This window comes from Chenopodium album, chromosome 12, assembly GCF_948465745.1.
Source record: "Chenopodium album chromosome 12, dcCheAlbu1.1, whole genome shotgun sequence".
Lineage (NCBI taxonomy): Eukaryota > Viridiplantae > Streptophyta > Magnoliopsida > Caryophyllales > Amaranthaceae > Chenopodium > Chenopodium album.
The window spans coordinates 8,955,348-8,977,634 of record NC_137845.1 but is presented as its reverse complement, the minus strand read 5'-3'; the positions used below and the strand labels follow the sequence as shown (position 1 = coordinate 8,977,634).

The 22,287-nt window shown below is 34.2% G+C and overlaps 4 protein-coding genes across 5 annotated transcripts; 1 reads left to right on the top strand and 3 right to left on the bottom strand.

The window, feature by feature from the left end:
- The first annotated feature begins 8,741 nt into the window (after positions 1–8,741).
- On the top strand, positions 8,742–10,830 carry LOC145570798 (uncharacterized). Its single transcript, XM_081629936.1, has 4 exons — positions 8,742–9,266; positions 9,452–9,595; positions 9,677–10,549; positions 10,627–10,830. Exons 1-4 carry the CDS (start codon positions 8,742–8,744, stop codon positions 10,828–10,830), a joined length of 1,746 nt encoding a protein of 581 aa, XP_081486062.1.
- Positions 10,831–11,094: 264 nt separating this feature from the next.
- LOC145571889 (uncharacterized) lies at positions 11,095–12,888 on the bottom strand. Of its 2 annotated transcripts, none has more exons than XR_014096646.1 (2): positions 12,273–12,888; positions 11,095–11,616 (listed from the first exon to the last, which is right to left on the bottom strand). XR_014096646.1 is itself a non-coding variant. In XM_081630916.1 (2 exons), the coding sequence occupies exons 1-2, from the start codon at positions 11,895–11,897 to the stop codon at positions 11,224–11,226; spliced, it is 417 nt and encodes a 138-aa protein (XP_081487042.1). In that variant the 5' UTR covers positions 11,898–12,035; the 3' UTR covers positions 11,095–11,223. The 2 variants fall into 2 exon arrangements, 1 of the variants encoding a protein (XP_081487042.1); XM_081630916.1 differs by lacking the exon at positions 12,273–12,888 and adding an exon at positions 11,874–12,035.
- A 3,529-nt stretch (positions 12,889–16,417) lies between these two features.
- Positions 16,418–18,186, bottom strand: LOC145571888 (protein ACCELERATED CELL DEATH 6-like). Its single transcript, XM_081630915.1, has 2 exons — positions 17,707–18,186; positions 16,418–17,404 (listed from the first exon to the last, which is right to left on the bottom strand). Exons 1-2 carry the CDS (start codon positions 18,109–18,111, stop codon positions 16,757–16,759), a joined length of 1,053 nt encoding a protein of 350 aa, XP_081487041.1. The 5' UTR covers positions 18,112–18,186; the 3' UTR covers positions 16,418–16,756.
- Positions 18,187–18,880: 694 nt separating this feature from the next.
- On the bottom strand, positions 18,881–20,776 carry LOC145570797 (uncharacterized). Its single transcript, XM_081629935.1, has 3 exons — positions 19,856–20,776; positions 19,087–19,735; positions 18,881–18,909 (listed from the first exon to the last, which is right to left on the bottom strand). The coding sequence occupies exons 1-3, from the start codon at positions 20,774–20,776 to the stop codon at positions 18,881–18,883; spliced, it is 1,599 nt and encodes a 532-aa protein (XP_081486061.1).
- Between the last annotated feature and the right edge of the window lie 1,511 nt (positions 20,777–22,287).

Sequence of the window (22,287 nt, the reverse complement as noted above, 5' to 3'; positions counted from 1 at the left end):
AAGTTGTTTAAATAGTACAACTCAAAAGAATCCTAAAGGAATCTTAAACAAGGATTTTAAAGCCACTATTAATCCAACATTCCAACACAATCCAATACAAACATTAGAGTCATAACACTGTTATTGGTGATAAACATAGTCAATCTCATTCATTCGACCTTTCAAATGGAAGTATGTGTTGGAGACACACTACACGCCATTTTCTACTTTCTTATTATGCGTACATGCAATTAATGATCACCAATATACTAGAAATTAAAACTAAAACTTATGACAACAAGAAAACACATATACAACTGGACCCATATAGGTCCAAGAAACTTGATGACGAGCAGCAAAGAGTATTTTAGTCATGCCTTTTTTTCTTGGAGAGAAACCCTTTTCATCCATCTTATTAAACGGATACCAAAACGCAACTTATGACCATAGGGTGCTAGAAATCTGACTACAAGCTCTTTGTGCATGAGTAGCATTAGCAAAGAGCAAAATACCAAAGTGTAGATAGCAATCCACGGCTTAACATGGATGGTTGTAGCATACACTCCCGCCATTAAAGTCAAAAGAGTTGTGTGAAATGATATTGAGAGCAGCCAGATGCTGAATCCATTAACATCAACGAGTTGCGTTTATTGCCAGCAGCCAAGATCCAAAGAAGACAAAATAAGACCATTGTTGATAGGCACATTGATGATATATCAAAGAACATAAAAGCTTGAAATGCTGCCATATTTACAAGAAGTGGAGTCCCTATAAGCTTTTCATCTTTAGCATCTTGGATTACTCCACCAGGAACAGTTAATGCTGCTGTAAACGTTATTGTCGCCAAGAGTGCTGCTATTACACCTATTGTGTTCACATAGTCTTTTATCTCTGATGTAGAAATATCATACATACTTCGGTAATCTTTAATTCCAGGAACCTCCTTCAAAACAATCCAAAGCTCGTCCAACTGCACCAAATGGAATTGGTCCCAGTTATTCTTCTAGATGAGATAAGTACAAATTACAATTTTTACAAAATGAAACTATTTCTTATGAATTATACAATTCAATCATATATGTATTTAAATGACATATGCGATATCGAAAACTCTCAAGACGCACGATGTAATGTAGTATGAGTAGTATGAATTGAAGTAACTTATTCATTGAGAATTGACCTTTTTCGTGCTCTATAAAATGTAATTTAACTAGCTCACTTCTAGGTTGATATTTTATTAATAAAGCATGTATATATATCTATGTAACGTAGTTATTACCTTTTTAGGATGATCCGTAAAAGATGCCAATAGATCGCCGGGAGTAATACCATCTTCGTCTTTTTTATCTAGAAGATCCTTTGTCTGGCTCTATCCTTCTTTGAGTGAACAATCGAGGAAACAACGTGCATGTTTAAATTGTCTATCTTCAAGCGCTAAATGCAATGGCGTTTTTCCCTCCTTGTCACCCTTTTTCAACAACCCTATCAAATGCGGTTTTGTTACATCAACATATTCTACAAGTTCATGAGTCTTGGCATCTGGTTGTTTTAGTAGCATATGCCATAGTGTATGGTCATTATCGTCAACCAATAACTTTTTTGCAAGGTTTTCAGCCTTTTTCAGAGGATCATCATCAGGATCAGCACTTGATATACTTCCATTTTTTTCACGAGACTTTTCTTTTTGAAGGTATTCACTAATGGCTGATTGAATATTATTATTAAGCTCAAGATGATTATTATCAGCAGCTTGGAAATAAAGACCATCCAGTATCACAAATATTTTTATGTTACCAGCTTGAATTGCTCTTAGCATCGGGGTAAGACCATTCTCGTCACAACTAAGTGCAGCTTCAGTGTTTGCGTTCACCAATTCCTTTATCAAATCATACATTTGTTCCGGCCACTCGACTGGATCCAACATGTTTGATCATGCAATATATATAATTAAGAAACATATACAGTATAAGTTTGTGATAAATGAGAGGTAAATTCTTGTGAAAGACAATGATGTTTGACCTAACATTTTTTATTCACAAATTCTTAAATGTGGCTGGTCACACTGTATCGTAAGTCATAATGGGAGTTACTTTGTTACCGTTATAGGGTAACTAGGTCAATGTTATAAGGGTTACTTCGTCAGTGTTATATGGTTATTCGGTCAGTATTATAGGGGTTATTTGGACAATATTACAAGGGTTGCTTTGTTCTTTTACAACCGGCCACATAATGTGGCCTGCCGCACAAAGTTAAGTAACAAGTTATAAAAATAAATTATATAGAGTAATAGTAATAATAATAAAATAAGGTAAGGAATTAGTTTCCTAGTGATCCACGGAAAAATTATACCACCGAATTCCTTTTTTTTTTTTCCCTAACCTTTAATTTAATGATTTTTGATACACTTCTCGCAAATAAGTGTGTAATGAGCAACTCAACCAAAACAATTATAATTTATTTTTGATGAAAAATAAATATAAATTAGTAATACATAGAATTGTGTCAAAAAAAGTGTGCAATGAGCAAATATTTATAAATTAGTAATACATAGAATTGTTGAAGGATTAACTCAATCAAAATTATATTTTGATGGTTGAGACCCAAAATATGTTATATACTTTATTAATAAGAATAACGTGATGTTAATTAATGTTGTTTTAATGTATATGGAGTATTAGCAATATAATTGAGCATGAGTGCATGACTATAGTCGAGAATAGGTAGAAAAAGAAAAACAAGCATGGATATTAATATTTGACGGAGATAGTCATTACCAAAGGAAGATCCCGCTAGAACATGGAGAGGTGTTTCTTTATATTTGTTGGTCATTTTAGCAGTAATGTGGGTATCCAGCTTTAACAGTGTTCTCCGTATTGAATTAATGTGCTTTGCTTTGAATGCTTCGTGAAGGGGTGTATTGCCATCCACATTTTGTACCAACCATGGGGAATTATACTTAAATTCGTCTATTTCGGTGTCGGGCTGATTGTCTGCGCCGGCTTTTTCAGCAATTTGAAACTTGTTTGTGCTGGTTGTTTTAGCTATGTGAAAATATTTGCAACACAAGGCAAGTAACTCTGGTACCAGTTTAGACATCTCTAATGTTTCAATTGGTTGGCCCGATTGATCATCAGCGTTGACACAGATTTTGGTATTAAGAGAATTTCGCATAAGAACATGAACAGGAGTTTCTCTGTTAAAATCTGTTTGACTAACGAGTTTTGGATGACTGTCAGCAACTCGTAAGATGAAATCATAAAAACCCTTCTTTATTATAGGACTTCCCCTTTCTAATTGCATTAAGTTGTGAAGCAGATTTCTTCCCTTGGAATCTCGTGAGAATAAAAAATCATTTCCAAACTTGCGGAGTTTAGACTTTAGAAACTGGAGATGTACGCCATCTACTATTCCATATTCCTCCATTTTCCTCCTTCGTCTCCTGACCATCTGGACCAATACATTACAAACAAATTGTTACAAAAAAAAAAAAAAATGGGGACAATCTCTCCAATACGACTTAAGTCCTTATGCAAAAAGGGATATATATTCATATCCTTGCAAGCATGGCATAAAATATTAAAGAAAAAAATTTATAGTGTTCAATTAAAATATGACTATTATAATATTTTAATAATGATAAATTTTGTGATTAACTTATTTTTCTTCAATTAAAATATACTGGAGTGTATCCCTTTATCATTGGAAAAAACTAGGTGGTAAGATTAAAAAAAAAAAAACTTGAGGTGGTAATTTCAATTTTGACAACAATGCATGATAGTAATTATCAAATTTTTCTTTTTTTTTTTTATTTATCCAATTTTTAGTTTTTTTTTTTATTTTTTGTATTTTTTTATTATATTTTATATATATATATATATATATATATATATATATATTAGAACCATCCAATTTTAAGTTTCATTTATGTAGTTTTAATTTTAATTTTATAATTTTTCAAAAAATATATTTTTATGCTCGCTTAATTTTTTAAAAATTATATTAGCATTGTAGATATTAAAAGGCTAATTGTGTTCATATTATAATGTGAAAAAAATGAATTGATCATATTGTTTAATCATTAAAATACTATAGTAGTCTTATTTCAAATGACCGTACTATAAAAACATCTAAAAAATTAGGTAGTTAAGGCCATACCTCAAAATCATTTAGTTTTTGAGCGAAAACATTTGGTGATTTAGAATGATCATGGACGTTCTGCAGCAATGCGGGATCATGTACGTTCTGCTGCAATGCGGGATCATGTACAATCTGCAGCAATGTGGGATCATGTACGTTCTATTGCAATGCGGAATTATGTACGTTCTGCTGCAATGCGGGATCAGCAATGTGGGATCATGTACAATCTGCAGCAATGTGGGATCATGTACATTCTGTTGCAATGTGGAATTATGTACGTTCTGCTGCAATGCGGGATCATGTACTTTCTGCTGCAATGGGGAATCAAGTAGAGCTCGCACCATTTTAATGTTCATTTTCCAAGCTCGATCTAACGGTGTTTCTCCAGCTTCATCCTCGGAATTCCTAAGGCTGTTAATTTCTCGAATTTTAAGCAACTCTTTGCCTGTTTTGTAGCTGGTTACACAATCTATCATATAATGTAAGATGGTTTGACCAAAATCACCTTTCACCTTTGCAGATTCTGAACATTTATTAATTATTAATTTAACGACTCCAACACCAAAAGTTGGGACGAGGAAAGCTGCTCTATGCAGCGGGGTCATATTTTTATTGTCATGCAAACATGCCGCACTCTTGTCTTTCTCTAACAGCAATTTTGTCAAATCATATACTTTCGTAGTCTCATTTGCCAACCATGACGCTACATTGGTGTTCAACCCTTGTTCATCATCAGTAAACATTTTCCATGAACCTGGTCACATATTAGGCTTTGTAAGATGATAATTTAACCACATCATAGTAATTGTAGATTAAAACTAAAACCAATTGACAATTATTGTTACCTTTGATTTAGTTTTCTTACTAACATATATACTCCGTAAAAACCTATCTTATAAAAAGTACTTGTATAAGATTACTCTTATGAATAATATGCTACCAATTATACCGTTTAAAACGTGTATTTACATATATACTCTTATTAATATGTACAAATTTATTTTAATTTATAGTGTTTGGACAATTATACCCTCTAAATTGTTTATTCACTTATTTGACCTCATTAATGACTAATAAAGTAATAATACTCTCTAAAATGTTTTTTAAATAGTGTGATATTTATACCCAAAACATATTTGCTTACATATTTTCTCTCAATAATACTGCTAATAACTAAAAGGAAATTTTGACAATTACCACCTTCTACTTTGGTCATTTTAGCAATTACCACCTTGTATTTTTTTTTTTTTTTTTGAAAATTACCACCTTCTCTTTTGCAAAACACCAAAACTTACCACCTTCTCCCCTTTTAACTGCCATGTGACGTCACGTAGGGCCCACCAGTTACCTTCCCCTCCCATTTCCCTCCTTATTTTCATTTCTATTTCGACACTCTTTTCCCCTGTCTCTCTTCTCTCTCATTCACCATTAATGTCATCAATTCATCCTCACACTAGTAGAATAAACTAAATGGGAAGCCCCAAATGGCAAGCGGTTTTTAAATTCCGCTTCTAAAAACTCATTTTTTTAAAAAAAAACTTCTGATATAGATTGGCAAGCGGTTTTGGGTTGAACCGCTTGCCATTATATGTAATGGCAAGCGGTTTGGGGTTGAACCGCTTGCCATTAGTTATAATGACAAGCGGTTCAACCCCAAACCGCTTGCCATTTAAAATAAACCCTAAAATTTTACGGGCCTTCACTCCTCATTTACTTTCTCTCGCCTCCACCCCACTCTCATTCTCCCTTCACGCATTCCCTTTCTCTCTCTTCTCATTTTCTTCTTTCTCTCTCCTCTTCTCCTTCTCACGCATCACTTCTCCTTTCTCTCTCCTCCTCTCCATTCTCATCTTCTTCATCTCACCGACATCAAACCACCAAGCAACACCCAGCAAAACCGACCAAAACTGACACACTGAGCAACACCCACCATAACCGACTTACCGAGCAACCCCCACCACAGCAATCTACCGTGCAACACCGATTCACCAAGCAATTAACTTTTTTGGGTTTCGATTTTGTAGGTTTTGATTTTTGGGTTCAGATATTTGGGGTTTTGATAGGTTTAAATTTTTGGGGTTTTGATGGATTTCGATTTTGTGGGTTTCGAATTTTGGTGTTTTGATGCAGTTTTTTGGAGTTCAATTTTGTAGGTTAAGATTTTGGGTTTTGTGGCAGATTTTTTGAGTTCGATTTCGTGGTTTTGGGTTCAAATTTCATGAGGTTTTGGTTTTTGGAGCACCACCAACACCGAGCACCACCAACAACAACACCAACGAGCACCGACAACAACAACATTTTTAATTTTATTGAGATGTATTATAGTAATTTAGATCTAGTATTTTTTTTTTAATCAAGTATAATTGTAATTTTTAATTATATTGAGATGTATAATTTTTGCTGTTAGTTTTTTGTGCTTGTGATGCACTTGCAGATTTTTTTGTTAATTATTATTATTATTTTTTTTATGAAAATGTAATATTATAACAATTGATTAATGAAAATAATTATGTTATTATGTATGTTAAGTGTTTACATTTCAATTTAAGTGAAAAAGCAAAAAAAAAAAAAAAAAAAAATATTTATAGCCATAATGGGCAGCGGTTTGGCGCCAAAACCGCTGCCCATTCACTACAAATGGCAAGCGGCGGTTCAGAACCGCTTGCCATTTAAAAAGCTAATGGCAAGCCCCCTAAGAGCATGCGGTTCAAAACCGCTTGCCATTAGAGGGTTTGAACCGCTTGCCATTTAGTATTTTCTACTAGTGTCACCCACCTAAAAATTTCTGAGATTTTACTCTCTCCTGTCACTTCCTCTCTCTCTCTCCTCATTATTCTTAGTCAAAGTACTTGCTAAATTGCCCAGAATAGTACATTATTCCTGGCGCTGTAAGAGGCTAGCATAGGGTTGGAGACGTCATTGTTGAAGGGGGGGACCAAGCTAGGAGCTTTTGCTGTTTGGAAATTGCAAAACGGAGTTAAAAAGCGAGGTAATTTTTTGCTGTAAAGTGTAATTGACAAACCCTAGAACTTGACAGTGTATTTGCATGTTAATTTGTGCAATCTGGTTTTATATTCATCAATTAGTTGTAAATTAGGGTTTTTTATTGTTTAATTAGTGGAAATAATTAAAAATTGAAAGCTGCAGGTTTCGATTTGAGTATTGGTTGGTCTGGCATTAGAATATTGCTTAAAATTGTTATGCATGCTTATGTTATTGTTGTTTACTGTGCTTGGTGTGTATGTTGTTGACCACAAGCAATTGATTATATATTGTTTGCTTTTTTTTATTGCATTGGGTGCTGCAGTATGGAAGAAAGTATATATCCCAAGTTTGTTGATTTAAGGATTAGATTAAGAGGTGAATTTGTTACTAAGACTCATAAAAATAGGAGGGTTGTAGAGTATCAAGGTGGTTGGACATTTTTAACTACTGGAGTTAGTGTGAGAGACATGAGGGTTTCAACACTTGGCAATACTGCTGCTACTGGGTTTAGGGATGCAGGAATGGATGTTCCCCAAAGGTTTAAGTTATGGTATAGGCTGAAGGGAAGAACACTTGGCAGTGGGAGGAGAGAGTTTAAGGATGATTTGGACATTGACAAATTCCTGGACACTGTTGATAAGATGGGGATAGTGGAGTTGTATTGCACAATTGAGCCTGTTTTGGAGCCCACACCAGAATCTTTGGCTTTGAGTATGCCAACATATAGGACAAAATTGCCATCCCTCACAATTAATGAACCTGGGCCCAACCAGCAAGGCCCAACTGTAGCTCAATCTCAGCCCAACTTGCCTACTACACAACAAATTTCCAAGCCCAAACCTCAGAAATTAATACCCATCAGAAAACCTAGGGAGGTTGAGGAGGCTGTGTTGATATCAGAGAGAGAGTTCAATAGGCATGTGAACACTTTGAAAGGGATTAGATCTAGTCCTAGGGTGAAGCATGTTGCACAGAAAGGAAAGGGTAAGAAAGTGAGCAGGGCAAGGAAACATGATAAGGGTGATAAGCATAAGAAGGTGAAGAAGACAAAGAGGAGATTGTTTGAAAAGGATGACAAAGAATCTGGCTCATCCAATTCTGAGCCAAGTGATTTAGATGTTGATTGGAATCCTGGTGAAGAAGAGTGTGAATTGAATGTTGATGAATTTTTTGCAAGCAAGGGAGGGGATGGTATATTGCAGGAGGTACAGAGCAGTCTAGCAGAGGGGCTTAGAAGAGATGGGGTTCCAGGTCAAGGCAGGGCAGAAGTGAGAGAAGAAGAAGGTGATGATTCAGAGGAGCTAAGGAGCTTGCATGGTTCAGATTCTGAAGAAGAACCATACACAACATTTAATGCCCTCACTGATTTCAGCAAACCAATTACATTAAAGGTGGGGCTGAGGTTTACTTCAAGTACTGTTGCTAGGCAAGCTTTAAGACAACATGCTGTAGAAAATAGGTATGACTTTTATTTCTTGCACAATGATAAGTTTAGAATTAGGACTTACTGCAAGTTCAAATGTGGGTGTCCATGGAATCCAAAGGCTTGTAGAAAACCCATGTGTAGCTGTGAAAACCAATGCCCTTTCACAGTGTATGTTAGGTTCAATCCTAGGGAAAGTTACTAGGTAATCTATTCTATGAGACTAGACCACACTTGTGTAAGAACTACAGCAAACAAGAAGATGAATTCAGAGTACTTAGGAGATGAGTACATAGAGCACTGGAAAGCTGATTCTAGTTGGAAATTGAAAGCTTTTAGGCAGAGGGTGTTAATTGAAACTGGGATTAAAATCACTTATTGGACTGCATGGTTGGCTAGAGCTAGGGCAAAGCTCAAGATCTATGGTTCTGCAGCTGAAGAATATGAGAGAGTTTGGGATTATGGGAAAACAATTACCAAATACAACAAGGGCAGCAGGGTGGGGGTAGCAGTTGATGGTTTGGATGGGCCAGAGCCACCTATATTCATGAGAATGTATATGGCTCTGAATGGCTTGTTAGAGGGGTTTACAAAGGGGTGTAGGCCTATCATAGGGGTTGATGGCTGTCACTTGAAGGGTGCATACCCAGGACAGATTTTAGTTGCTGTTGGGAAGGATGGAAACAACAACATATTTCCATTTGCTTGGGCAACTATGGAGGTGGAAAACACTGAGACTTGGGTTTGGTTTCTGCAAATGCTGATGAAAAACTTGTCTGGTGAGGAAGGTGAAGGATGAACCTTTATGTCAGACAGATAGAAGGTATTCCAGCTTCATTTACATACATTTTTTTCACTTACATTTGCTGAATTTGCTTACTTAACATGTTACTAATTGGATGTGTGTTTGTGTGTGTTTGCCAATAGGGATTACTTGAAGCATTTAACCAAGTAGTGCCCAAAGCAGAAACCAGATATTGTGTAAGACATATCTGGGCAAACTTCAAGCTTCAGTTCACTAGGACCCTTTTCAAAGACCTATTTTGGCAAGCAGCAAGGGCAACAACATTGGTATATGCCCTGTTCCTCCTGTTCCTGTAAATTCAGCATTATTTTTATTTTTTTTTTGCTTATTTTCTCCTGTCCTTCAAGGTTGATCATGAAATTGCAATGGAGAGTATCAAATTTCTCAATGAAGATGCATATGAATACTTGGTGAACATCCCAACAAGGCATTGGTGTAGGCATTCCTTCTCAACCAATTGCAAGTCAAACATGTTGCTGAACAACATGTGTGAAACATTCAACTCAGTGATAAGGGAGGCAAGAGATAAACCTATTCTCACTCAAATGGAGTGGATGAGAAGGTATATGATGAGGAGGTGTAATGAGAAATGGGAGGGAGTGCAAAAACTGAATGGGAAGAATATGCCCTACATCACCAAGACACTTGAAAGGATTGAACATGTGGCTAGAGGATGCATTGTGCAGCTGTCAAGAGATGACAACTATGAGGTGGAGTTTGGTGGAGACCAAGTTGTTGTTGATATTCAAGAAAGGACCTGTACATGCTACCATTGGCAGCTCACTGGAATTCCCTGCATACATGCCTATGCTTGTTTGATGGATAAAAGAGTAGATCCAAATGATTATGTTGATGAGGCATACAGTAGGGAGACTTATCTGCAAGCTTATGGCACTCCTATACTTCCTGTACCAGATGCTAAGCACTGGGAGAAGATGGGATTCAGGATACCATTGCCTCCTGCCATAAGGATCTTACCAGGAAGACCTAAGTCAAGGAAAAGGAAGAAAGAGCAAGGTGAAGATCAAGATAAGGCTGCCCCTCCTAAAAAGACTACAAGATTTAGCAAGTGCAAGCAATTGGGTCACAACAAGAAGACTTGCAAGAATGAAGCTGCTACTGAGCTGGTCAAAGAAGTTGACAAAGGTGGCAGACCTCCTTCAGACACACCTTGGGTTAAAGAGCAAAGGAAGAAGATGGAAGTTAGGGCATTGAGTAAGGTAATCTATTTAACCTAAGGTTGTCAAGCTTTTACTAACTTTTTCAGGATCTAATTATGTTCTGTTCTATGTGACAGGTGGCTGCAACTGGATCCCAGCAAGCTTCTGCTGCTGCTGCTTCTTCTCAGCATGCTTCACAGTCTGCTGTTGACCACCCAATTCAATTAACTCAGCAAAGTCAGAACCAACCTCAACCACAGCAACAAACACCAAGCAGGGCAAGGGACAAGATGCCTGTTAGGAAAGGGAAGACAAAGTCTCTAGGTAGCTTGTACAAGTAGGAGTGGGGTATGTTTCAACAATTTCTAATGCACTTAAGTGGTCTGTAATTTTTTAGGAACAATGGTTATATCACCACATGTATGCTTTTGGAAACAATGGTATTTTGTTGAACAAGCTTTTGATTACCATGATTAATTAAAGTGCATGCCCATTCTGGTTTATATGCTCATTTTATTTGGTTTATGTTGCATACAAAATGTAAAGCATTAAGCAACACACAAGAAAGTGAATGAAAGTGTCATTTTTCATTTAAGGATCCAAAAGATACATTTTTTTCATTCAATACAATACACTTCATTCTAGGCAAAACATTGCCTAATTCTTTCCTAATTCAACAAAAGAAAAAAACCAACAAGGTTTTTCTAACAACCAACTAACCTAAGCTACCAGAACTACTTAAACAGAAGGACTACAACAACCACAAACACTAGCACATAGCAAAATGCAAGGAGCATGAGTCCATGCTTCTTCATGAACTTGACCTCCTTCTTCAGTGCTTCATTCTCAAGTGCAAGGCTTCTTTTTTCAGCTTTCACATCATCCAGTTCCTTCTTCATCATCCTCAACTCCAGCTTCTGAGCATTCACATCAGCCATGAGTGAATTAGTCACATCCTTTTGCCATTCAGTCATTTCAAGGTCCACCCATTTGAAATAGTCACAACCCCTGCTATCAGTGTCCTGCTCATAAAATTGGCAAGCTTGAAACCTTCTCCCTGGATTCTGCTTGGTCCATGAAGTCAAATTCGAAGCAGGATACCCACACTTGCAGATGTGAAATTCAGTCTGCAAAAAATCATAAATTGTGGTTAATTAGTTAATTAGTTCATTATTAGTTCACCCATTGTGGTTATAAGTTACAGAACCAGGTAATTATTCATAAATTATGGTTAATTAGTTCACCAATTGAACACCCTAACCCCTAATTGAAATCGTAAAACCCTAATTTCAACTACATTACCATAATCCCCAAAATCGCAACCACAAACCCTAACAGAAATTGATACCCCCAAAAAACAAAAATTATGATGAAGAAAACATACCAGCCTTTTCGGAATCAAAGTCATGTTGCAGCAACCACAGCTAATTGTTGATTAAATTTGATTTGGAGGAGAGAGATGAAGATTTCTGGAATTTTTGGGCGAAAAATAGTGACTGAGAAGTAAGAATCGAGTTAGGAAAAATAAATAGGAGGGAAATGGGAGGGGAAGGTAACCGGTGGGCCATGCATGACGTCATGTGGCCGTTAAAGGGAGAGAAGGTGGTAAGTTTTGGTGTTTTGAAAAAGAGAAGGTGGTAATTTTCAAAAAAAAAAATACAAGGTGGTAATTGCTAAAATGACCAAAGTAGAAGGTGGTAATTGTCAAAATTTCCTAACTAAAAAAAAAAACTTAAATTAAAAAAAAAAAAAAAACGAACGAATGGATGGATGGAGTACTTACTAATTATATGTTTGTAGTTTTTGATTGCAACATGAAGAGGCGTCTCTTTCAAATTGTTGGTTGCATGAGCTAGTTGAAGATGATGCTCTAGCCAGAAAGTAGCGATCTCCACCCTGACGTGGAAAACAGCAACATCCTAACGGCGTGTTGCCATGTCTATTTGTGACCACTGCCTGGTTATGATCATATTCATGGACCATCTTGAATATGTCGAAGTTTCCCACCCATGCCGCATCATGAAGAGGGGTGTCCCCAAACTTGTCCTGCTGCTTAATCAGCTGATTAGTTACAGCTTTTGGCAATAACTCACCCTTTACAATTTTTTCTATGAAATCCTTTTGCTCATATCTGATCGCTAAGTGAAGTATATTTTCTATATCTTCGGTTTGACTCAGAAAGTACTCTTCACTTAAGCCACTTTCTATTTCATTTTTTCGTGCATCCTCCACGAAGCTTGCCAGGTTGCTTTCCATGGCAGCATCGCGAAGCTTACTATCCATCACCTCCATGCTGTTTCCTAAGTTTTCCGTGTCTCCCATTTTGTTTTTCATTGCTGAAATGAAACTATAGTCCTTTTATTTTTATTTTTGCAAGAGCAACTCAAAATACAAATGTGAGTTTTAATTGACTTCCCTATTAAACTTATTTCACGTTCCCATCTTTATTTATACTCCTAGCTGGATACCTTGCTCATTTTCTTACATAATGAGTAAGATTTGTTTTTTCAAGGGATAGTAATGATTAAGATTTTTTTTTTTTTTTTTTTTTTTTTTTTTTTTTTTTTGGGGCTTTTAAAGAATTACAACGGCAGCCGGGTGATGAAAATCAATCTTAGATCTGTTGAAATCAAAAGGGAAACTATAACAAATTAAACTAAGCAATGATCCCGGCCATCACTTTGGTAAAGATTCTAACTTGGATGTAGTAATGATTAATGAGTTAACAACCATCTATGGATGCAATATTTCACTAATATTTAGTCAATATACACACAAAAAAAAAAATGTAATAATTAAGATTTACTTCCAATTATATATATGTAAATTTATCATGGCACAATTAATTAAATTTCTTAATTTCTTTTAGTAAGCTTTAACTTTTGCACAAATTAGAATCAACTGAATTGAATTCAGACCATGTTCAACAAAATTATAAATTTGACCAACAAAAAATAAATAAAAAATCAGTCAATCAAAATTGAGTATAGTGGTAGCCATTTTAACAATGACTACCATAAAATCATTTAGTCATTAGTTCATTACATATTAGTGATATTACATTCCTTCATAAATAAATAATAGTTCATTACATACAATTTTATACACAAATATGGTACAATTTCCTCTCTCTCTCTCTTTTTTTTTTTTTTTTTTTTTTTTTTTTTTTTTTTTTTTTTTACTACTTTTGCATCCTCTGTCTTACCGCGGCTGCTGGCACAGAGTTAGCCGAAAAATGCTTATATGCATTTTGGTACAAAAAATGCTTTTCACTAGATGATGCCAAACCTACCTAGATGAAAAGTTTATAAACCTCAATTAAGTTCTGGCCTTTTTTTTTTTATTCTTTTCTTTGTAAACACATGCTATGCCATTCTTTTATCTCTTGTAATATTCTTTGCTCAAAAACAACTATTGAATATTACTACACGATACAATGCCTACAGAAATTGATATGACACACCTATTATAGATATTGGTGCATTTCTATGTGGGAGGTGTTTAGAAAAATGTACTCTCACAATGGTGTGCCTAAAGCACTTTTTTGTGTGTCAAATTATTTTCCAATGCTCATGTTTCTCAAATTTAAATATTTACTTCTTGTAATCTTTTTTTTTTTATATTACATGTCATGTGTCATTTATATATACTTTTGCCCTATATTCAAATAGTAAAATAAAAGGAAGCTAGATTGATCTAATCACGCACGACTTAATGGAAAAAACTTGTGTGGGTCTGTTTTACAATAAATTCGCTACTGACATTATGTTGAACATATTGATCCTAATTTTAGCATAGTGACTTTCATTAAAAAAAAAAAAAATTCACCTCTTATGACAACCTTTATAATAACACGATAATTTTTATTTTAACAAGATAACCATTAATTATATATTATTTTAACATAATGATATTTTTTTTATTAATAATTCTATGATCTTATTGTCTCTATAATTAATGGTCCCCAATAAATTAATGTGAGTTAGGTTTATTTAAGAGTGTACGACTTAATATATTTTTTTTCATTGTGCAAGAGCGAGGACAAATTATATGTTGATCCTAAGGGCCTGTTCTGATTTATAGAACTGAAATAAACTGATTGGAGCTGAACTGAATAGAGTTAAAATGAATATTTTATGAGATAATAAAATTAGAAATTGAACAGAACTGAACTAATTGGAGCTAACCTGAACTGAAACTAAGCTGAAGAGAACATGCATAAAATATGCATGTGGTAACAACTCTAAGCTCATGAAATGTGGGAGTGTTACAAATGTTATCAAGCGAGATTTTGAGCTATATTTCATGATAATCTTCACTAAGCTATAAAGTATTACTTGTTGCTTCCTAAAAAAAAAAAAGTATTATTTGTTGCCAAATGTAAAATTAAAGGGAATATTCACGATTAAATGATTAATTAAGGTGTAAAACTGTTCCTTCAAAAAAAAAAAAAAAAAAAAAAGATTAAGGTGTAAAACTGTAAACTATACTATACTCCATAGATCTTTAGTTTGACGGTTAGTAAAGTACATTAAAAACAAAAACAAAAACAAAAAGAATGATGTTGAACCATTATTCCATTACTATAATTGCAGCAAAGAATATTATTAAAAGATGATGAATGTTGAATGACCACCTGTGGGACATTAAAAAAAGCCACAAATACGTACATTTGAAGAAATTTTCACTTTTTTTATTAAAAAAAATGTGGGATTTTATGATGTTTTCATGTTAGATTTTTAGAAGAATAGAAATGTGTTTGGCAATCGTATACCCTTTCGTTGAAGACTAACTACACTAGACTTGCCTTCATTTACCACCACACCGCCAACTATAACCGCCGCTGCTATCACACAGGCGCACCGCTCACAGGCAACCAAAGCCATAGATTAATTTTATGCGTGCAACAAAAGCGATATCAAACTCGAACTGCTATACAAATATACAATAATAATACTATAATATGTTTGTAGAATTCCACATAGATCACCAGGCTATCGTGTTAAGTAGCTTTTAGTCTCATTGAAACATTTGATCATTACTGTTTATTAAATTATATTAGATTGATCATTAAACTCAAACTAATTTAATTTAACAATAATAATACCACATTATATATTGTTAATTTAAATCGTGTAATACGTGGGAAATTAAAGTATAAATTATAAGCTAATAAACATATATCATTTGTCTTCAAAGTATATGTTGCATCGAGTGTACATAAAAGATGGAAAAGATTATTTCCACCACTTTAATAAGGGAAACCAAGAGCCATTAATTCAAAGAAAGTAAAGCTAAGCTACTAGCTGCTCAAAAATATAACCAAAAACCAAAATCGTATTTGCCAATAAAAAAAATCAAAGATCTTCTAGCAATCACCTCAAAAAGAGACGAGACCTACACATGGATGGGAGAAACTCTCCTTATGAAGAAGGAGAAAATAAGTGGTTTATTTGAGTGAATTAACGCATAAGTAGTACTATATCATTATTATAAGTGGTTAATTGAAATGTGACCTACCAGGTCATGACCTTAGCTAGTTCCGCCACTATATATATATATATATATATATATATATATATATATATATATATATATATATATATATATATATATATATATATATTACCTTCATTTTTTATTAGTTGATACGTTTTGACTTTAACACTATTCACACACTTCACTTTGACTATGTTTTGTGATTTATATGTAATGAAAAATGTAGTGATGCGGGATCTAGTTAGAATCGTCATGATATAAATTTTCTAAATATCAACTTTTTAGAATTTTTGCTTATCGGAAATTAAAGATATTAATGGTTAAATTTGTGCATTGGCAAACGTGACTAAAGAAACGTGTTAACTAAAAAGAAACGGAGGAAGTATTTATTAATTAACTTTTTTAATTTCAAAGAATAACAATTCAAGCATTTATCTCAAAATTTTTTTACAATAATATTTCACATCAAACCAAATAATGCCGAAGTGTAAGTCCACAAGCACAATACCGATCGAATTACCAAGCCATACATATATTACATTACATATATAAATTTTTTATTATTAAAACTAGTAACAATTATAAACATGCTACATGCAACATGTATTTATTCATTTAATGCTATACGTTTAGTTAAACACAATGTTGTGCAACACAAGCTTATACAATCCAAATTTTGCATTAAAAAAAAAGGCTTAAGCAATCCAATATAGAAAGTCTAGGTAACAAATATTATTAGTAATAGACATGCAATGGTTGTTCACATCCCTACTTTTCTGCTTCGGTGGGCGGAGTATGTGTTGGCGACACATCATCAGACTTTTCTTCCTTATTCTTGTTCTCCTGATTTGTGATACGCCGGATAAACTTTGAAACAGAAGTAGACAAGGTTGAACCAATTGGTCCGAGATACTCGATGACGATGTATTTGTGCATGAGTAATAACAGTGTAGTGCATATTACCAAAGTATATATAGCGATCCATGGCTTAACATGGATGGTTGTGACATACACTCCTGTCATGAAAGTTAAAAGAGTTGTGTAGAATGATATTAAGAGCAGCAAGATGCTAAAATCCATCAACATCACCGAGTTGCGTTTGGTGTCAGCAGCCAGGATCCAAAGAAGGCAAAATAAGACCATTGTTGACAAGCACATGGTCGATATGTCAAAGAACATAAAGGCCTGAAATGCTATCACGTCTACAAGAAGTGGACTCCCTATAACATTCTTATCTTTATCTTCTTGGATTACACCACCAGGAAAAGTGAATGCTGCTGTGAATGATATTGTCGCCAAAAGTGCTGCTATTACACCCATTGTGTTCACATAATCGTTCATCTCCTTTGTAGAAATACCATACACGCTTCGGTAACCTCGTAATTTATCTGGATAACTACTCAAAAGCTTCTCCAACTACATCATATGAAATTGTTCCATATTATTCTTTACATATTTCATGTAAGCATATAACAAAAAAATAATGAACTAATAATATAATATAATATATAATATTGAAAACACTTACAGCACGTGTTCTCAAATTTTATTTTATTTTTTATTTTCAGAATTAATTTTTTGTTAAAAAAATGAGTTTTTAGAAAAAGATAAATCATTTTTAATAAGTTTGACAAAAAAAAAAAAAAAAAGACAAAACATCCCCCTACTCAGTCTAACTATTAGGCTAAGATAATACGGTACAGTAAAAGTATGCTTACAGGTTGTGGAAGGTCTTGAATAGATGCTAATAGAGCTCCAGGACTGACACCATCTCCATCTTTTATTTCGAGAAGATCCAATATCCGGTCTAGTATTTTCTTGGATAATGGCCTTCCATCATCAAGTGGTGAACACTGCAGAAAGAGACGTGCATGGGTAAAGTATCGAGATTCAAGCGCCAGATGCAATGGTGTTTTACCCTTATTGTCAGCCTTTTCTAACAGCTTAATTAAATGCGGTTTTGTTTCAAGATCTTCTAAGAGTTCTCGAATCTTGGATGATGGTTGACCAACTAACATGTGCCAGATTGTTTGGCCATTATTGTCAGCCTTTTCCGTCCCTTGTTGGTTCTGACGATCCAATATCTTAACTGTATTCATGTGACCAACTTGAACCGCTCTCATGATTGGGGTTAGACCATCCTTGTCTTGCGAGGTCACCGCCTCTTCATTCAAGCTTCCCACTATGATTATCACTTCTTTCGACCACTCCCCTGAATCCATCATGTTCGATTAGGCATGCAAAATACGGTACAGAGAAATAAACATAGGTTAAACCTAGCCTACTAATATTATGAATTAAAGTACTTCGTATCAAATAAATAAAAATCTATGCATGATCACAGTCCTAATAAGTATTACAGAGTATCCCGTCATTAATTTTTTAAGTGACACCAGTTTTCGCATGTAGTTTTTAGAAGAATTTTTATTAACCGATTCACAACATTATGGTAGTGAGATTTGTGGGAGAATTATATAATGGTCATATAATAGCTCTTACATAAATAATTAAGAGATATAAGAGAAAATTTATAATAAAGAACGTAGGAGTAGGGACGTCGAGAGAGAAACAATTTAAATGATACTTATAAAACCAGTCACTTTATATTGAAGGACAAATTAGTAGCTAGCTAAGATCAAAGAGGGAGAAAATATTTTTTAAAAAATACTAAAAAAATTTTAAATCCTTCTTTTTTTTTTTTTTTTTTTTTTTTTTGACATTGAAAATAATTTTAAATCTAAGAAGAGAGTCCTTGTGAAAAAAAAAAATCTCTAAGAAGAGAGTCACTTATAAAATAAAAATGGACACTTTTATATCACTTGTAACTATATAAATCCACGTTAGAGGTTGCATAGTTGTAAAATTATTTTAATTAAATTAGTTGTATTCACTTTACTTGTAATCTTCATTATTTGTTAAGGCTAGAATTAATCACTTTATAACTTATGAATTGCTTACATATGTTCTCCTTTCTCATCTCTATTATATAATTTCGACAATTAAGAGAAATAATATTATTAAAAGAAAATGAAAGTAAATTAGGAAATCCCAGGTAAGAAAAATGGAAAACAAGTATGTAGTAATAATATGATACTTACAGGTACTTCCGGCTAGAAGATGGAGAGGTGTCTCTTTACTTTTGTTAATCAAACTAGCAATAGTGTAACTATCTTTCATTATATCCTTTGAGAAAAGTGGTAAAATATGATTTGCTTTGAGTGCTTCATGAAGAGGTGTATTTCCTTCCACATTCTGTACTAACCATGGCGGATCATACTTAAACCTGCGGCAATCTCCTTCTCTTTCATCGGCCATACCATCATCTTTAGCTACATGAAAGTACTTGGAACATAGGTTTAGTAACTTAAACGGAAGGGGTGAATTATGCAATGTATTGTAATCATGATTGCCAGGTGATTGTTGGATACGACTGCTTAGTTGAATCTTGATATCACTAGAATTTTTCAGTAGAATATGAAGGGGAGTGTCTCTCTTAAAGTCTAATTGACAAACAAGTTGCGGGTAGCTATCAACAACAAGTTCGACGAAATCAAGATGTTCATCATCTATTATTGTATTTGCCCTTTCTAACTGCATCAAATTATGAAGCACATTTCTTCCCTTGGAATCTCTTGATGATAGAAAATTCATTCCAAACTTGGAGAATTTTTCTCTTAGAAACTGGATTTTTACCCCTTCTACGACTCCATATTCCTCGAGTGTCCTCTTCTTTTTCTCAAACATCATCTGCATCATACAAATTAAATGATACAATCAAGTCAATCATTCCATGCACTTTTGGATTTAAACATTAGAAATAATAAAAAAAAAAATGCAAGTTATAAGGCATGATGGCGAATTGCTTACCTTATCAAAATCACTTAGTTGTTCAACATAAGATGTAGAACTAACTTTATCAGCTTTCGCTTTTGGTTGCGATGTGTCATTCAATAGAACTCGCAGCATTTTAAAGTTCAATTTCCAAGCTAAATCTAATGGTATATTTCCTTGTTTATCCGTAACATCCACAAGGTCTACCATTTTTGGAATTTCTAGCAGCTCTTTGCCTTTTTGGTAGGTAGGAATCCTATTAACCATCAAGTGTAAGATGGTTTTGCGATTATTTTCATCAACCACATTTGCAGAATCTGGGCAGTGTTTAAGTATGATTCTAATAACTCGCACACCAACACTTGGGGTGAGGAAAGCCGCTCTATGCAGAGGTGTATAACCTTCATTGTCTTTCAAACACGCGACACTGCTATCTTTCCGCACCAGCAATTCTATCAAACTAGTATTAGTATCACTAATACTATCTACCTTGTCCTCTATCAGGTCAGGATGCTTATGCACAAACGATACAACAACTTGAAGATTGTGATTGATAAGTGCAACATGTAACGGAGTGCATCCCTTTGCATTAATATTCTTGCTGTCATACTGCCCATTTTCGTATTGAAGAAGCATTTTGAAAATGCGGTCGTTGCCCACCATTGCCGCAACATGAAGAGGAGTGTTACCGTCCTTGTTCCTCTGACTCATTAGCTTATTGATTATAGATCTCGGCAATGACCTCTTTGCTGTAACTTCTTTTATAAATCCCTCTTGCTTAGATTGGACAGCTATGTGAAGAATATTATCTCCATTAGAATCCTGCTCAAGAAAATAGTTGCCATTTTCTATTTCTTTGCCTATTGCGTCCTTAAGGAAGCCTATGTCACCATTCTTTGTGGCGTTCTGAAGTTGCAGCTCCATACCAGAAATTGGCGAGGTTTCTGAATTCATCATGTCTTCTGGTTTTTTTTTTACCTTGAAAAGAAAAATTATAGATTATCGTCCATCTCTTAAATAATTGTAAAATGATAAACATAGCCCTAAGGGTTATTTATAAGAAGCTAAAAAAGAAAATATTAATGATAAAGTAACAATAATTACACCGATTTACTCGTGATTTTGTCATGAATTCCCAACTTAATTCAATTTTAGGAAATATATAACCCTATTTGAACTACTAACATCATCCATGATATTTATATGTTGGCCACACAATATGGCCATCTAGAATTGGCCCGATGGCATATACAAGATTTTATAAGTGCTGAGTCCCCGTCAACCATCGACCCCTTAGTTTCTCCAAAATCCAAAACACTAAAGAGAAGGTTAAATACTACAACTTCGCTTGGTATAATGGCATATTTATTTATCACAGCTAGTAAAATTGAACAAAGAGCATGCCCAATTACAAGACTACTATTTGTCAAAAAAATTACAAGACTACTAGTTACATAATATTGCTTTGTAACCTCCAAATTAACAAGAATCATGGTCACAAAATTTCACCTAATTTGGATCAAAATTTGATAGTTTGTATACCCAGATGAAATTTCTTGTTGTTTTAATTGACAAACTACAACATTGGGATTAATGGGTAGATCTAAGTTGCAAAAAATCAAATACTCCGACAAGAATTGGTTAATCAAAGAACACCCCTTAGTACCCTTACAATAGTACCCATAGTAGTATTGCATAAGATAATTTAATTAGTTAATTGATGTATAAAATAAAATACATGTACAAAATAAAATGTGAGGACAATGCCCAAAAAAAAAAAAAAAAAAAAGCATTAAGTATTTGGTATGGGATTTGATCCCGCCAACTACTGAGAATGTCACTTTAAGCTTTCAGCCACTGAACCATAGAGACGCATAAGTAAAATATTTGATTTCATTTTAAGTTTTAAATTGTCTTGGGTTACGTGCCCAGCGTAAACAATGATAGGTTTGCCACTGGCCGAATTAAGTTATATATTGTTATAAGGGTTATTTTGTTATGCTTATAGGGGTTATTTTGTCGGTGTTTTAATGGTTAGTTTGTTATTAAGGGATTAATCGGGGTTACTCTATCAATATAATAAAGTTATTTTGTATTTTTACCCCCTTCTCTCTTCCTTTTTCTCACTACTAAAGAAAAGTGTGCACAACCTATATGGTGCAATTATAAAAGACTGGAGGAAGTATCATGAATTTTATTTCATATATACCATGTACAACAAGGCAATTGGCTTTTATGACAGTTTCGACGAGCTCCATTTGGATCCTTAAAAGATAAAATAACCCTTAAAATCTTAACCACTGCAAGTAATTTTCTCGAATAAAAAAATAATGGAAATTTTGACTTTTACCATCTCTCAAAAACGACTTATTTGCTTTAACCACCTACATAAAAAAAAGTTTTATTTTACCACCAACAAAATTTCCAAAAATTAGATTTTACCACCAACTAACGGATTCCGTCCATGA

Bases quoted from the DNA above. Each gene is read 5' to 3' on its own strand.
- LOC145570798 (XM_081629936.1), top strand. From the start codon at position 8,742: ATGAGACTAGACCACACTTGTGTAAGAACTACAGCAAACAAGAAGATG. The intron at 9,596-9,676 runs GTATATGCCCTG...CTGTCCTTCAAG, and splicing joins CAGCAAGGGCAACAACATTG to GTTGATCATGAAATTGCAAT. The intron at 10,550-10,626 runs GTAATCTATTTA...TCTATGTGACAG, and splicing joins AAGTTAGGGCATTGAGTAAG to GTGGCTGCAACTGGATCCCA.
- LOC145571889 (XM_081630916.1), bottom strand. From the start codon at position 11,897: ATGACTTTGATTCCGAAAAGGCTG. The intron at 11,617-11,873 runs GTATGTTTTCTT...GATTTTTTGCAG, and splicing joins CTTTGATTCCGAAAAGGCTG to ACTGAATTTCACATCTGCAA.
- LOC145571888 (XM_081630915.1), bottom strand. From the start codon at position 18,111: ATGAGAGCGGTTCAAGTTGGTCACATGAATACAGTTAAGATATTGGAT. The intron at 17,405-17,706 runs GTAAGCATACTT...CATATGATGTAG, and splicing joins TTCAAGACCTTCCACAACCT to TTGGAGAAGCTTTTGAGTAG.
- LOC145570797 (XM_081629935.1), bottom strand. From the start codon at position 20,776: ATGATGAATTCAGAAACCTCGCCAATTTCTGGTATGGAGCTGCAACTT. The intron at 19,736-19,855 runs GTAAGCAATTCG...TGTATGATGCAG, and splicing joins AACTAAGTGATTTTGATAAG to ATGATGTTTGAGAAAAAGAA. The intron at 18,910-19,086 runs GTAAGTATCATA...GATTAATTCTAG, and splicing joins TCTTCTAGCCGGAAGTACCT to CCTTAACAAATAATGAAGAT.